Source organism: Myotis daubentonii, chromosome 13, assembly GCF_963259705.1.
Source record: "Myotis daubentonii chromosome 13, mMyoDau2.1, whole genome shotgun sequence".
In the NCBI taxonomy this organism is placed as follows: domain Eukaryota; kingdom Metazoa; phylum Chordata; class Mammalia; order Chiroptera; family Vespertilionidae; genus Myotis; species Myotis daubentonii.
Genome location: NC_081852.1, coordinates 11,822,383 through 11,839,185, shown reverse-complemented (window position 1 = coordinate 11,839,185; position 16,803 = coordinate 11,822,383). Strand labels below are relative to the sequence as shown.

At 37.3% G+C, this 16,803-nt stretch overlaps 1 protein-coding gene across 1 annotated transcript in view; it reads left to right on the top strand.

The window, feature by feature from the left end:
• The window catches only part of NRG3 (neuregulin 3), a 1,052,897-nt gene that overhangs the window by 920,649 nt on the left and 115,445 nt on the right, over positions 1-16,803 (top strand). The window contains exon 4 of the mRNA XM_059662180.1: positions 7,070-7,096. Within this exon, the coding sequence (XP_059518163.1) occupies positions 7,070-7,096 (27 nt within the window). The remainder of the gene's footprint in view (positions 1-7,069; positions 7,097-16,803) is intronic.

Sequence of the window (16,803 nt, the reverse complement as noted above, 5' to 3'; positions counted from 1 at the left end):
TGGCCTTTGTTAAATATATTGCCAATTTTAAGATCCTTTGTTTCAGAGTTTGGCAAACATTCAGACAGAACTCTGTATATCCCTTGGTACACATACAGGCAAACAACTTCAAATAGGCCAAGCTTACTATAAAGAAATCTTACTAATAATCAATGAAGAAATATTAATGAATTGCCAATTTGGTTCCTTGGAGAGAGGGAACCCTCTTCTACCTAAGGTGTGTCCTAGCTGGTTTTGCTCAGTGGTTAGAGTGTCAACCCATGGACTGCATGGTCTCAGGTTCCATTCCAGTCAAGGGCACATACCTTTGTTGTAGGCTCCATCCCCAGCCCCAATCAGGGTATGTGCAGGAGGCAACCAATTGATGTATCTCTCTCACATTGCTGTTCCTCTCTTTCTATCTCTCCCATTCCCTTTCACTCTCTCTAAAAAGCAATAGAGCCCTAGTCAGTTTGGCCCCGTGATAGAGAGTCCACCTGTGAACTGAAGGTTCCCAGGTTCGATTCCGGTCAAGGGCACATGCCCAGGTTGCGGGTAGGAGGCATGCAGGAGGCAGCCCATCAATGATACTCTCTCGCCATTGATGTTTCTCTCTCTTGCTCCCTCTTTCTTCCACTCTGAAATCAGTAAATATATTTTTAAAAATCAATGGAAAAATATCCTTGGGTTAGAATTAACAACAACAACAAAATGTAAGGTAAACAGGACAATAAGTGGTGCTCGTACAGTGCCTGAAAACAATTTGTTCTCTTAGTGGATTAAATAACTCTTCCCTGGGCATGTGATTACCTGATAATTTTGTAAAAACTAGGTTTTCTTCATAGAGAGGGTCAATGTATGCCCTGAGTATAAAAAGTGGCTAAAGTTCAAACTGCTTAGGTTCGATTGTGTTTCTACGACTTACCAGCAATGTGGTTTCCTCCACATTTCCCAAATTAAGGGAAATTTCTTGAACTCTCTTTGCCTCTATTCCTCATCTATAAAATGAGAATGATGACAATCTTATTCTCATAAGTTTCTGCAAGATAAATATTTAAATCAAATCCTGGCACATAGTAAGTGCTCAGTAAATAGTAGCCATTATTATATAAAAAGAGTGTGGATATTCTAAAAAACTATAACTTTTACATATAAAAGTTAATCAAACCATTAAAGACATGGAAATAATACACCCTACTATGCACCATAAGGAAAGTCAAATGTTTCTGCTTAAGTCCCGTATTTTCTCTTCCACCCCAGTATCTGTGCAGTTCTTGGCGGATGGTTTGTTGAGGAATGAATAAGTGGATGATTGGTTGATTAATTCTCATCATACAACTCTTGGTTTTCTCAGGCACCCTGGAATAGTCCCAGGAAAACTGTTTGCTTTAAGAAGTCAGTAATAAGAGTTATGAGAAATACTGTGGTTTAGGTCCTATGTAACTCAGTTGACAAAATTAATTGCTTTTCTGTTGTGCTCTTTATGGATTTTTATTGATCCTTTTATGTGAAACAAAGTCTATTAGTATCTTTAAATCTGCAATAAAGATTTGTGTTTAGCGTTTTGAGAAAAGAATGGAAATGTCTGTGTGTGTGCACATGAGAGAAAGACAGGGAGATTTTAATTGAGACCTAACATTTTATTTGTATGTTTCACTGGTGTCACAAATGTCGTTATATAAAAGTTAAGAATTTCCCTTTAAAACCCAAGGATACAAATGCCACCTTGCTTGATAGTATTTCTGAGCGTTATAACTGTATTGATTAGGTGTAACTTTTCTACTATGTTAAAAGAAGATAGATTTCTTTTTCCTTAAGAATTCTACATATACCTTTAAGTATTTGAATAATTTTCAAAATCTGATTTCTTCAATCTTAAAATATTGAGATTGCCCTCAAATTCATCAAACATGCCACCCATTTCTAAGTGCAATCTCCAGACTCACAGAGCTTGATTCTCCATATCTCCTATCACACAGATGTGAAAGATATTCCATGTTTATGGGTTGGAAGGATAAAAATATTAATATGGCCATATTACCCAAAGCAATATGCAGATTTAGTGCAATCCCCGTTAAAATTCCAATGGCAACTTTTTTGTATTCAGATTAATATTTTTTATTGAGGCAAAAATTCACATAACGTAAAATTCACCATTATAATCATTTTAAAGAACATAATTCAGGGCTTTAGTATACGCACATTGTTGTGCAACCATCATCATTATCTAATTCCAGAACACTTTCATCACTCCAAAAAGAAACCTTGCCCCAGTGAGCAGTCCCTCTCCATTTGTCCCTTCCGCCACCCCTGCGCCCTGCTGGCAATCATTAATCTGCTTTCCTTGTCTATAAATTTGCTTCTTCTGGACATTTAATATAAATGGAATTATACCACATGTGTCCTTTTATGCATCTAGCTTTTTAGTATGATGCTTTCAAAGTTCATGCATGTAGCAAATATCAGTATGTCTTTCATTTTTATGCCAAATAACTTTCCATTATATGGATAATATCACATTTTGTTTCTCCTTTCATAAGTTGATGGACATATGTGTTGTCTCCACTTATTGACTATTACAATTAATGCTGCTGTGGTATACAAGTATCTGTTTGTGTCCTCCTTATCCTGCTGTTTTTATTGAATTTAAAAAATGTGTGTGTGTGTGTGTGTGTGTGTGTGTGTGTGTGTGTGTGTGTTTCTGCTTAATCTCCTCACTGCCTTTCATTTTTAAAGAAATAGAACAAAATATCATGAGAGTTGGCCCTGGCTGGGTAGCTCAGTTGATTAGAGTGTCATCCTGATATGCTGAGGTTGTGGTTTTGATCCAGTCTGGGCACATACAGGAATCAACTAATGAATGCATAAATAAGTGAAACAAAAACAAACAAACAGTGGTCTCTCTCTCTATCTCTCCCTTTCTCTCTCTTTATAATCAATAAAAATAAATTTTAAAAAATGATATCATCAAATTGGTATGGAATCACAAACCCAGAATAGCCAAAGCAGTCCTGAGAAAAAAGAACAAAGTTGGAGGTATCACACTCCTGACTTCAAATTATATGACAGAGCTACAATAATAAAAACAGCATAGTATTGACAGAAAACAGACACAGACCAATGGAAAAGAATTGAGAGCCCAGAAATAAAACCACATGTATATGGGCAAAAGATTTTTGACAAAGAAGTAAAAAATATACAATGGAGAAAAGAAAGCCTCTTCAATAAACGGTGCTGGGAAAATTGGAAAGCTACATGTAAAAGAATGAAACTAGGTTACTATTTGCCCCTTATACAAAAATTAATTCAAAATGGATCAAAGATCTATAATAATAAAAGCATAATATGCTAATTAGATTGGACAGCCAAACGACCTTCTGGACATCTTTCTGGGCGAAGCCGTGGTGGCAGGGGCCAAGGCAGAGGCAGTTAGGAGCGATCAGGCAGGCAGGCAGTAGGAGGCAGCAATCCCAGATTGTGAAAGGCATGTCCGACTGTCAGTTTAGGCCTGATCCCGCAGGGATTCCTGCGAGATTGGGCATTACCTGTAGGATCGGGCCTAACCCGGCAGTCGGACATCCCCCAAGGGGTCCCAGATTACAAGAGGGTGTAGGCCAGGCTGAGGGACGCCCCCCCCCATCCCTTGCATGAATTTCGTGCACTTGGCCTCTACTCTAAATATAAGAGTTGAAACAGGAAGTTACATAGGAGAAAACATAGGTACTAAGTTTATGGTCCTTGGTCTTAGAGATAGTTTTATCTTCCCACAGGCAAGGAAAGTAAAGGCAAAAATAAATGAATGGGAGTATATCTAACTAAAATGCTTCTGCACAGCAAAAGAAACTGCCAACAAAACAAAAAGGCAACCAATCGAATTGGAGATGATATTTGCAACAACAGCTTGGCAAGGGATTAATATACAAAATATATAAAGTTTATATACAAAATATATAAACTCAACACTAAATAAGCAATCCAATAAGAAAAATGGGCAGAGAGCCTGAACAAATACCTATCTTAGGAAGATATACAAATAGGCAACAGATACATGAAAAGATGCTCAACTATACTAGCTATTAGGGAAATGCAAATCAAAACTACAAGGAGATATCACCTCACACCTGTTAGAATGGCTATTATCAGCAACACAAGTAATAACAAGTGTTGGAGAGGTTGTGGAGAAAAAGGAGCCCTTATTCGTTCATGCTGATGGGAATGCAAAGTTGAACAACCACTGCAGAAAACAGTATGGAGGCTCCTCAAAAAATTAAGAATGAAGCTTCTGCCCTGGCTGGGTGGCTCAGTTGGTTGAGCATGGTCCCAGGCACTGAAAAGTTGCCAGTTCAATTCCTGGTCAGGGCACATGCCCAGGTTTTTGGCTTATTCCCCCCAGGAGGTAGTGTGTAGGAGGCAGCCGATTGCTGTCCTCTCACATTCATATTTCTCGATCTCTCCCTCTCCCTTCCTCTCTCTCTAAAAATCAATTTAAAATATTTTTTTTAAGAATGAAGATTCTTATTCACATTAGAACTGAAGCATAAGCTTGCCAACTTTTCTACAATCTCCATTCTTTCACAGAGCACTTTAGGCCCCTCCATCTAATATACATTTTTTGATTTTCCACTATAGCACTGTTACTAACAATTACCAAAGTCTTTTCTCTGTGAGCTCCCACTGATTTCTGAATTACTGGAGAACAAAAATCTTGTCTTTTCATGAAAGTGCGCTAAATATCTATCAGTATATATTAAGCAGTCAAAATAAAAGGCATGTAAAGAAAGTAATATATCTACTTTTTAAAAATTCCATTATCATCTTTTTTGTATGAGTCATTCTCAATTAAAATAGGTACTAATCAATGAAAAAATGAACTATATACAGGCAAATTCATAGAGACAGAGAGTAGTAGAGTAGAAATTACCAGAGGCTGCAGAAAGGGGAAAATACAAAATTATTGCTCAGTGGGTACAGTTTCTCTTTGGGGTTATGGAAGAGTTTTGGAAATATAGTGGTGATGTTTGTCCACATTGTGAATGCAGTTAATGATGCTGAACTGTACACTTAAAATGGTTAAGATGACAATTTTTAGTCTATATATATTTTACCACAATGAAATTAAAAATGAATTATTTACAAACAGGAAACACACTGATTTATTCAAGATAACTAAACACATATTTTCTAAAAAGGAAAACTGCTTTGCTAAATAAAGAATTCATAAAAAGGAGCCCAGTAATCAGTCTTAGAAACAAATACAATTGTAGCCATACTTTTTTCATTTATTCTCATTTATATAATATATTGCTGCAACAGAAATCATCATTAATGAAATGAATTTAAAAAGTGAGAATGAGTGGAAGGGTAACCAGGCTGTGCAGTGAGAAGAGCCTCCAATCTTTACTGAGACAGAAGGGAGTCTGGGGAAACTGAGGCCAGGGCAGCAGCTGCAAGGTGACGGTGGTGGTGGTGGCGGTGGGAGAGGTAAATGAGATGAGGATGTCCTTGGGGAGGAGACTTCTCAGCAGATGTGGATTTCAGGTCTGGATGGGAGCTGGCAACAGCCTACGGGGAATGAGAGGCTGAGACAGAGAAGTGAGAGACACACCTGGAGGAAGGAACAGAGGTGGGTGGAGGAAGACTGAGAGAGGGACTGAGGCCCAGAGGGGGACAGATGCCTGGAGAGTGGCCAGAGATGGAGAGAGAAGTGAAAGGAATCAAAGCCATGGCGTAGTAGACTAAGGAGACAAATAATAATAATAATAATAATAATGTGAATGAGTGAATAATTGAATGATTAAATGAGGCACCATCTAGATCAGTGGTTCTCAACCTTCCTAATGCTGCGACCCTTTAATACAGTTCCTCATGTTGTGGTGACCCCCAATTTCATTGTTTTAAATTGAACATAATTAAAGCATAGTGATTAATCACAAAAACAATATGTAATTATGTATGTGTTTTCCGATGGTCTTAGGGGAACCACAGGTTGAGAACCGCTGATCTAGATGATAAGACGTCTAAGGGCAAACACCTGGGCATAGCTGGGCTCAGTTTATCACTCTGCTGATCACAGGCAGACATTAGCTGGTAAAACAGTGGGTAGCCCACATGTACATGGTACATAGTCATTCATTTTTGGTAGGAAGTGGCAGAGCTTAATAGTCAGAGGTCTTGGGGGTCAGATCGACTGGATTTGTGCCCTAGATCTACCTCATCTTTTTGGGCCAATGTAAGATTTTTAATCTTGCTGAAGTGCAGTTTTCTCATCTAACAATAACAGGAAAAAATACAACATTATTGATTTTTTGTGAAGGTAATCAGCACGTCATGAAGGCCAATCATATAAAAGTTCTCCACTTATAGCAGAGAGTACAATAAGTATATGTTAAACAAGTAGTCATTCTAATAATAAAAGGGTAATATGCAAATTGACCCTAATGCTATATAATAAAGGGTAATATGCAAATTGACCTTAATGTTGGAACTACCAGGATGAGTGGTCACTTTAATGCACACTGACCACCAGGGGGCAGACGCTTAATGCAGGAGCTGCCCCCTGATAGTCAGTGCACTCCCACAGGGGGAGCTCCACTCAGCCACAAGCAGAGCTGAAGGTTGCGAGTGCAGTGGCGGTGGCAGGAGCCTCTCCTGCCTCCTTGGCAGTGCTAAAGATGTCCGACTGTGAGAGGGCGCAGATTAGGCTGAGGGACCCCCCCAAGTGCATGAATTTTCATGCACCAGGCCTCAAGTTTTACATAAAATACCATGAAATCAATTTAGTACCAGATATTTTGTGTGTGAACATTTCTTTCTTTCTTGCGGCCTAACTTTATACTTCGCATACTTGGTAACAGATGCAATATTATTCAAACAAAAGTTTCAGGCTTTGGGGAAATACGAATCATGTTCAGAGCACCCCTTATTGTGCACAATTATAAATTATCTTTCCCCAAAAAATATGCAGTTAAAATTGAGACACATTTTTTCCCCTTAAAATGGGAGTCTGATACACATTGATTTCCATGTGGAATTTTTTCTAATCATCATTTCTTTTTCTGTTTCCTTTTCTTACATGCTGACTTCTGTGTAGCAGACCACTTGGGGATTGAATTCATGGGTAAGAATAAACATTTGCTTCTTAAAAATCTGGGAAAATGTGAAGTTTGAAATGTTTTTGTTCTCCTTTTCCATCTAATTATACTTGAAATGTTTCATTATCAGATGCTATTAGTAGAAAAAAATGTTTTTGTCTATTTTTCACTAAGTAATGGCTCAAAATGAAAGGCTTAACTACTTATTGGGAAGTCAATTTAATGTTAAGTGCAGCTCTGGAATCCTACAGAAGTTAGATTTGGCTCCTTGCTTTGATTGTTTGCTCTAATTCTCAATTTTCTTATCCGTAAAATAGGGATAATAATCGTTCCTCTTTTACTGCATGTATAAATTGCTTAGCGCAATGTTTACAAGATGGCAAACACTCAATAAAAGATAGAGAATAACTGTGATGGTTTAAAAAATGTCACTTTTGTTATTTTCTGCTCTAATTCCTTTTCCTTTCACATGATGATTGCTTTGGAAACATTTTGGTACCAATCTTAATTGTGAGTATGGACTATAGAAACTTTTCATTTTACAAAATTTAAATATTTCTTTTGAAAGTACTTGCAGTGAATGGTGTGTTTTTAAAAGCTTTAGAATGTCTTCCACGGGAATTATTCTCTATATCCATCGATAATTACATTAAAATGGGTCACACTTTTCTGAGTCTAAATTAAAAATACAATGGAAAAAAAGGTTTTGCATAAGGTTGATATGCATTATGGTGCTAAAATGGAAAGATCCTTAAGAGTTGAAGTTAGTTAAATGGAGATGACCTAAGTTTACTTCCAAACTCATAATTCTCTGCTTAATTGATGTTTGTTAAGCTTCTGATTTTCTCTTACATGGTAAGGATATGAATACTTGCTTCATACATAATATGTTTATTGTGATACATACATTTACTTGTATTCATTTATTCGTTCACCTATTTATTCAGAAAATATTTATCTAGTGATCATTGTAAGTAAAGAAAAACTGCAAAATGCTAGAGATAAAATAATGAGTAAAAATGGACTAAAAAATCCTAGTTCAATGGGGCTTATAGTCTAGTAAACTTACAGATGATAATCAGGTAATATTACTGATAACTATAAAATTGCAAGTTTCTTAATACCAATGGCAAGCAAGATATAGGATAGAAATGATAGATATTCAAAACATGATATCAACAAGTAGTTGAGACAAATTGAGGTTGCAGGTTAGAAAAAGAAAATTCCTAGGATGACTGCAGGGTTTATAGTTTCATATTTAGATAAAATGTGGATCCATCTACTGAAAAACAATACTGGGAAAGGAAAAAATTTATGAGAAATGTTTCCTAGATTAAGTTCAGAAATGTTGAGTTCTGGATGCCTTTGTTATATCTGGGAGATGTCAATTTAGTGGTTGCATTGCTGGAAGTTTTAGGGTTAATTAGTGATTAGTGATTGCATATTTATTTATTTATTTTTATTTTTTTGTATTTTATTGATTTTTTACAGAGAGGAAGGGAGAGAGATAGAGAGTCAGAAACATCGATGAGAGAGAAACAGCGATCAGCTGCCTCCTGCACATCTCCCACTGGGGATATGCCCGCAACCCAGGCAGATGCCCTTGACCAGAATCGAACCTGGGACCCCTCAGTCCGCAGGCCAATGCTCCATCCACTGAGCCAAGCCGGTTTTGGCAGTGATTGCATATTTAAATTGGAATTGAATCTCTCTGTTGTGTGATATTATTTATTAGTGCTCTATTATCTCAGTATTAGATTATAGAAAAAGCAGACAACACAGCTTAACTCCTGCAGGTTTGGATTTTTTAAATTGAGGTGATGAAAACTCCTAAGGGCAATGAAATTGAGGATAATATTCAAATGAAGCTTTCTGGACTGTAAGGTGGGTATGGAAAGAAGTGAAGAAAGGGTATTTTATCTCAATGAGTAGTCATCATGGGAGTAATCAAAGAAGTTGTTGACATGGAAAGGAAGTTGTAGTCATATGGGTTAGGAAGCACAGCAATTTATGGTCATGATCAAGCAGCAGAGTATACCAGTATGTTGAGAAGGACACGTGGTTGGTTGATACTTTTCTCATTTACTGATGATGGCAAGGATGAGCAGCAGCGGAGGTTCCAGCATCAGCAGTCACTTTGAGGATGATGGGTACTGGCCATAGTGGATAGGGAAATTTGCCCCACTGGACTGTGGTGACTGCAGGCTTTGAGGATAGAGGCGTCAGTTCAGCTTATGTAGCACAGGGACTGCAGATGCAGGAGATAACTCATGGGTGGTGCGTGGGGATGGGTAGCTTCAGATCCCACAAGTGGGTGGCCATGGTTATAATAAACAGAAATTGCTACATCAATGTTAATTATCACTGCTGAAAGTGATAATTAACTTTTCCTTAGGACCTCTAGTCCCGAGGACACTGGCACCTTATAGCATAATAATTTGCTAAAGAACCAAGGTATGTATTAAGAGGTCTATTAAAAATTTAAAATAGTGGACTAACCAGTTGGTAAAAAGTACAAAAAAATATTATGTAGATCATCTATATGCAACTCAAGACTAAGAACATAGTGAATCTTGCTGTAAAGCCTTATAGGCGATGGGTTCTCTGTGTGTGAATATTGACTTCAGCAGTAGAGATTGCCATGGAGGAAAGCGGATGGGCAGCAAGTCGGAGTTGAAGGGAGGACATATGCATATAGATAGTGGCGACTAATGAAGGATTGTTTGTAATGTTGAACAGGTTAGTAAATAAACTGTTTTTGCTGATCTCACTGGTTCTAGACACTATTTACCCCCCACAGGTTGCTCTAACTGAATATGTAAAATTATTTTTAATGCTTTGAAAACAAATATTTTCATATTTAACTTGAGATTTTAGAATTCACATAAAGAAAAGTTATTCCATAAAAGGTGACATCATCCCAGTAACAAGGCATCTCTAGGTATCAATTCAGTTGGGAAGCAGAGATGTTGGCATAGCTTAAATCCCGAAGGTATATTGTGCCGGAAAATAATCAGTGCCAGTTCTGCTTTAATGAGTTCTGAACACCTTTACTCTCAACTTTATCATTCTTTCCATGGGCAATGCTAATTTCATCTTCCCTTGAGTTGGAACATGGGTCACAAGGTGATAATCAGAAACACAGGTGCCTTCTTTCCAAGTCTTTGTTACCCAGGAGCCACATCTATGCGCACCCTCGTTGATCAGACTCAAAACCTGAATGCTTCGTACAAATTCATTTTTATAGCAGGGAACTCCAAGTCATATGCTTCAAGAATATTATTATTATTTAACCAGCATACATTTATTGTACTCTGTGCCAGATATATAAGATATTGAAGATACAGATATATAACCCACATCCCTTTAAGTCTAAGGGCTCTGATCCTAAAAAAAAAAAAAAAAAAAAAAGAGAAAGCTACATGTATTTGAGGTGATATAAGAGGTGCTATAAATAAAAATGTCATAAGCAAAATATAACAAAGGAGCTAAATGGGCTTGGGAAGTTCAGAGACAACCTGCAGAGGAAGAAACGTTTAAGCTGAGTACCAGCCAAAGCAGATCAGCTGTACCCAGTGATGCCACAGTCCAGAGCTATCCTTACTCATTCGCTTCCACTTGAGAGTGAGGTTTCTGCTTCAGTCTATCTGGTCTATGAGGTCTCTAGAGTCACTTCTTTATACTAGAGAGAGAATATCAGCTGCACTAAAAACACTTAACCAAAAAGTTTTCCGAATCAATTTATTAATTGAAAAGAATAACTATCCTATTGAATAAGCCATGCCAAACCTAATGGCCATAAAACTGTCAGCATTCAAAAGGATTTTTCCTTAATTATGTTCATGAATTTCTCTTAATGGTGGTTCTGGGATTGCTACAAATGAAAATTTCAACAATAAATACCACTCTGGAATACAATTGTAGTTAAAAAAAAAAAAGTTAACTAATGTAATTTGAAGGTGCATGAAAACACAAAATTGTGAAATGTTTGTGAAAAAAATTAATTCATATTAAACCAATAATCAAAAAAGATTTTTGGAATTCATGACTTAGCCTACTCATTCAGGGATGCATGAGGGAAAATTGAGAATCTTAGAGTCAGATGTTTGAACTTTTCCTCAAAGTGTGAACAGATCAGGAGATGGAATAGACCAGTACTCACTGAGGTGTGTGAGAAATCCAAGCGATAATCCAGATGGCCAAAGGGCACATCAGATTGGCAAAGTTTGGAAGGCACATTGATCATGCAGAGGCATGTCTCATCTGAGAACTATCTGGTTACTGTGTTAGGTGCTCAGTCATGGAGCATATCTCATTACATCCATTTAAGCTATTTGTCATGCGCTATTTCTCTGACAATGCCCTGACACATTGGATACTCTAGGCATCAAAGATGTTTGTATAAAAACAGGTGCAATGCCATTTGAAAACATATTAGCAAGTCACAGGGAGAGCTGTGGATCTTGTAGGAAACCTTTCATGCAAATGTGATTCATTCTTATATGGAAAAATAAAATGAACTGTCAGTTAAATGTATTGTTTGTGATTTGACATTGTTTTTAGGATAGCATAATATATGCAAAATCTGAGTAAACTCTAGTATACATTTTTAAACATCAAAATTTTATGAAACTTGGGAAAAATCAGATTGCTAACTAAAATTGTTTAAATTTTCTCTGAAAGAATTATATATATTTTGAAGTTTAAGAAGAAACACTAAGTTTTATATAATGAGAGGCTTAGAAATGTTTACAGTTTAAATGTGTACAGATACAAAATTGACAAAGTTATTTCTTAAACTTTCCCATATATTGAGTATCATATATTCATCCCTCAGGTAAAAAAAAAATAAATAAAAACACAAAAAAAGTTTCTAACTCTGTTTGGATTATATGAAGTGAGGATATTTTCCTTAATGTTACCTTGCTTATTTTGAATGAATCAGAGCATGTTCATTTAAATTTAACAGGCTCACATGTTGGTCAAATGAATTCATAAGATACCTTAATTTTTGAATTTTATTAGAGATATACAAGTAAAGGTCATTTTTCTCTGGGCTGAAATCTCTAACTTAGACTTACAGGAACAAAGATGTTTTCATTCATTTGAATATGTCATGTTTTGCTATAAAAATAAAATTGTCATTTATGCACAAATATATTTGTATGTGTGTTTGTAGAGGGGTTATGATAAAAAAATATTTGTTTAGTTTTTCTTATATTAAACTACATGAGAAATCAGATATGTCAGAGTAATATAAGTTAACATTATTTCATGCTTGACATGTGTCACAAAATTTACATTCTTTCATTGAACTCCCTCCAAAAATACATCAGGTAGGAACTACTTACCGTTACATCCTTATGTTATAAACTAGGTGCCTGGTGCACGAAATTCGTGCACTGGGTGTGTGTGGGGGGGGGGGGAGTGTCCCTCAGCCCAGCCTGCCCCCTCTCACATACTGGGAGCCCTCAGGCATTGACCCCCATCACCCTCCAATCGCAGGATTGGCCCCTTGCCCAGGCTGGACGCCTCTGGCCTAGGCGTCCAGCCCGGGCAGCGGGGACCCGCAGCTGAGCAGCCCCTCGATCGTGGGCTCCGCTTTAGGCCCAGGCAAGGGACCCCTAGCTCCTGGGACTGCCAGCTTCGACCGCGCCCAGCTCCCATCGCTGGCTCCACCCCAGCTTCCTGCTATCACTGGCCAGGGCGGAAAAGGCACCTGATTCTCCAATCATGGCTGGGGGGCAGGGCAAAGGTGGCTCCAGGGCCGCCTTTGCCCTGCCCCCCAGCTCTTAGCTCCCCCCTGGGTTTCTGATCACTGTCAGTGGCAGGGGGCTTCTTCCTGCTTTCCCTTTCACCTCCCTGCATTGTGCCTACATATGCAAATTAACCGCCATCTTGCTGGCAGTTAACTGCCAATCTTAGTTGGCAGTTAACTGCCAATCTTAGTTGGCAGTTAATTTGCATATAGCCCTGATTAGCCAATGAAAAGGGTAGCGTCGCACGCCAATTACCATTTTTCTCTTTTATTAGTGTTGATGACAAAACTGTGGTACAGTTAGTTGAAATATCTAGTTCAAAGAACAAGGAAGTTTGCAAATACAAGATTTGAACCAAAGTCTATCTTCTACCAGATCTCTTGAATTCTGCTGATGACTAGTGACTGGGCATGCCGCAGAATAAGGGCTTCAGGATTACTCACAGAGGTTGTCCTATGGCAATGTTCTGTATCTAGTCCTAAGGTTTGAAGGGAATGTTTTCCAAACACCATGAGGTCATAAGAATCTTGGGTAAGTAACTCAAATTGTCCAAGCTGTAAGAAAATAATAAATGAACCAAATGCCAGCTTATAACTTTACATTCAAAACTATAACTGTCAAGTGTACAGAAAGGCTCACATTTGCTGGTCATTGCAGTCTCTCATGAAGGACAGCCCACAAAAGTTGTACTGTATTTGTAGTTTTCTTTGTGATGACAGACTATGTTAGGAACATTAGTTGGAAGGTCCTACTGTTGAATCTGTTGGGTATAAAGGTCCATTTCCTCTGATGGGAGACATTTGCCAATAGATTGAACCATCTCTCCAATGACCTGCCAAGGTTCTGCTGAAGAAACATTCGTACCATCTTGTTTTCTCACTGGCTTTTCTCTTTAGCAATATGACCACTAGCTCTCTCTTTACACTGATTTTTTGTGACACTGTCAATGTAGGAAATGTCCAAGCCTGCAGAGTATTTTTGTAAGAGCTTATTTGAGCCAAACTAATGACATATGCCACAGAGCAAGATCTCAAATGCTCAGCAAAATAACAGTTTTGCAGCTTTTTAAAATTATTTTTTTTAGGCACTTGAGATTCAGAAGGAAAAGTAACAAAGATTATACGAAGGTGGAAAAAAGCAAGGTGGGAATTGGATTACAGGATAGTTAACAAGATGTCATGCTTTCTTGAGGGTAGTTACCTTTTTTTCAAAAGTGTGTTGGCCTGGATGCAAAGAAACAATGGACAATGCTTGTTTGAGGCAAAGATAAACCTTTCACTAAAGAAGCTATATGCCTGGGGCATGACTACCCACCATGACCTGCTCAGTTAGGAATTTATAATCAAATCACCCTGTGAGGTTGCTTTCCATAGAAATATAATCTTTTTTGGAGGGCGGGGGGGGGGGGGAGGAAGGGAGGGCCCATATCATGGTTCTCCATACAAGCATTAATAATTCAGTCTCTCCAATTATTTTTGTTATTCTTATTTTTGTTTTTGGAAGAGATGACTTGACTTTTTATTACCAAAACCCCCTGGTCATACATAATAAAGATAATATTTTGGCTTAACTATACGTGATTAATCTAAGTCATTAGCACATATTGGTACATCCAGTGGTTAGAAGTAAAAGTCTCTAAATAAAGTCTTGATCACTAAGTCAAATGAATTAAATTCTGACAAAATGTAAAGGTGAAATTGAAAACTTTCAGTGATCTTCTTTGAGGAATGGCTATAATCCAGAGATACGATAGAAAATTTGCAGACATTTTAGTTGTGATTTCTACAAAGGAGAAAATGGATATTTCTATAAAAACAATTTGAAACTAGATTCCAGAATTGGTTAATAAAGGCTCATTGGTAGACACTGAGAAGGTCTTTGTTGTGAACCATTTGAAAAAGAAGTGCTGTTCACTGAAAGATTACATATTTACATAGTTGACCACTACATGTATTCTAAATTAATGTACTTTTATAAAGCTGATAAATGACTAGATTGAGAGTTTCTATACCAGTGATGGCGAACCTATGACACGCGTGTCAGAGGTGACACGCAAACTCATTTTTTTGGTTGATTTTTCTTAAATGGCATTTAAATATATAAAATAAATATCAAAAATATAAGTCTTTGTTTTACTATGGTTGCAAATATTAAAAAATTTCTATATGTGACACGGCACCAGAGTTAAGTTAGGGTTTTTCAAAATGCTGAGACGCCAAGCTCAAAAGGTTTGCCATCACTGTTCTATACAGAAAGTGAATTTATAGAATTCAATAAAACCTTGGATAGACTCTTATGAACTTCTTTTGTAATATGGTATAGATTTAAATCAATTTAGTGATAGATGGGTTTGGGGCTATAAAGTGGTATATGAAGGATCAAGAACAGTCATGAGTATAGTTTCCAGTTGCTTCTAGGGCAACATTTTGATTTAATGACAAAAACAAAGACATAGCTTAAACGCTTACAAAATTATTGAACTTTTTTATAAAGTGTAATTTATTAGATTGAAATAAGATCAAACAGAAAGGATTGTGTTTTTTTGTTGTCAGATTAGACTCAAAATGAATTTGAGATTGTAACCAGAATCAAGTTGATTACATATACATATTAATTATCTAAAATATATATAAGTTCCAAAATGTATATAGCTCTAAATGTATATAGGTTCCAAAGATCTCCTGGGATGTGCTAGAAAAGAGGAAAAAATGAGCAGCAAAGATGTTCAGATTGTCATTGTTAAATAATTCCCAATGAAGTTATATATACAGTCCTCCCTGACAATTGCTTCAGGAGCTGGGGTGAATCTGTCGAATAATAGAGAGAAACAAATGGATGAGGACACAACATCAGAAAATGCAGCAAAGTGAAGAGGACACAGGCTCTTCTCAACCAGCAGAGTCTGCTTTGTGAGCTCATGATGACTCAGCCAATCAGAATGTGTGAAGCCCCTTTGGGAAGTCAGGCCCATGCTGGGCCAGAGCCACACAAAGACAAGTAAGACAGATTCTCAAGTAGTTTACAATGCAGTGTACAGGATGCACTTGTAAACCAATTATTGCAATTCAGTACAAAAAGGATTTAGTTGAACTATCGGTTGGTGTTTTCTTTTGGTGATATTTTTTCTTTTACAAAACTTAAAAGAAGTGTTTCCCAAACATCTGCAGGATGTTAATATGTTCCTACGCACATAAATAAGCGAAGATATAGAATTCAATGCTAGGCTCTGTTCCTGTGCTGCACAATTTCACAAAATCTTCCATATACATCCATCCATTCATGAATCTCATGAGAAGAGTGTTCTAGGCAACATTTTCTGAATTAATTTCCCAGAGAAGCATGTTTCATAGAGCTACAACTTTAAGAACCATACTCTACTCTGGTAAATTCTGGGAGAAAGCACAGAAGAAGACATAACCATATATCATTGGAACAGTCAGGGACACCTGTAAGTGGAAGAATAAAAAGTGTCCCTACAGATGGGAGATGACAGAAGAAAACATGAAGGAAAGGGACAAGGAAGAACATAGTAAATAAGAGATGGAAAAGCACAGGGGTTTTAGGAATGACAAGAAGTCTTGGGTAATTAGAAAAACATAATGCACATGAAAGGGAGTGTGGTAAATGATTGGTTGGTTAATCAGGACAGAGCTGATTATGATGACCTCTAAGCCAGTGATTCTCAGCCTTCCTAATGCTGCGACCCTTTAATACAGTTCCTTGTGTTGTGGTGACCCCCAACCATAAAATTATTTCCGTTGCTACTTCATAACTGTGATTTTGCTACTGTTATGAATCGTACTGTAAATATCTGATATGCAGGATGTATTTTCATTGTTACAAATTGAACATAATTAAAGCATAGTGATTAATCACAGAAACAATATGTAATTATATATGCTTTTTCCAATGGCCTTAGGCGACCCCTGTGAAAGAGTCGTTCGACGCCCAAAGGGGTCGTGACCCACAGGTTG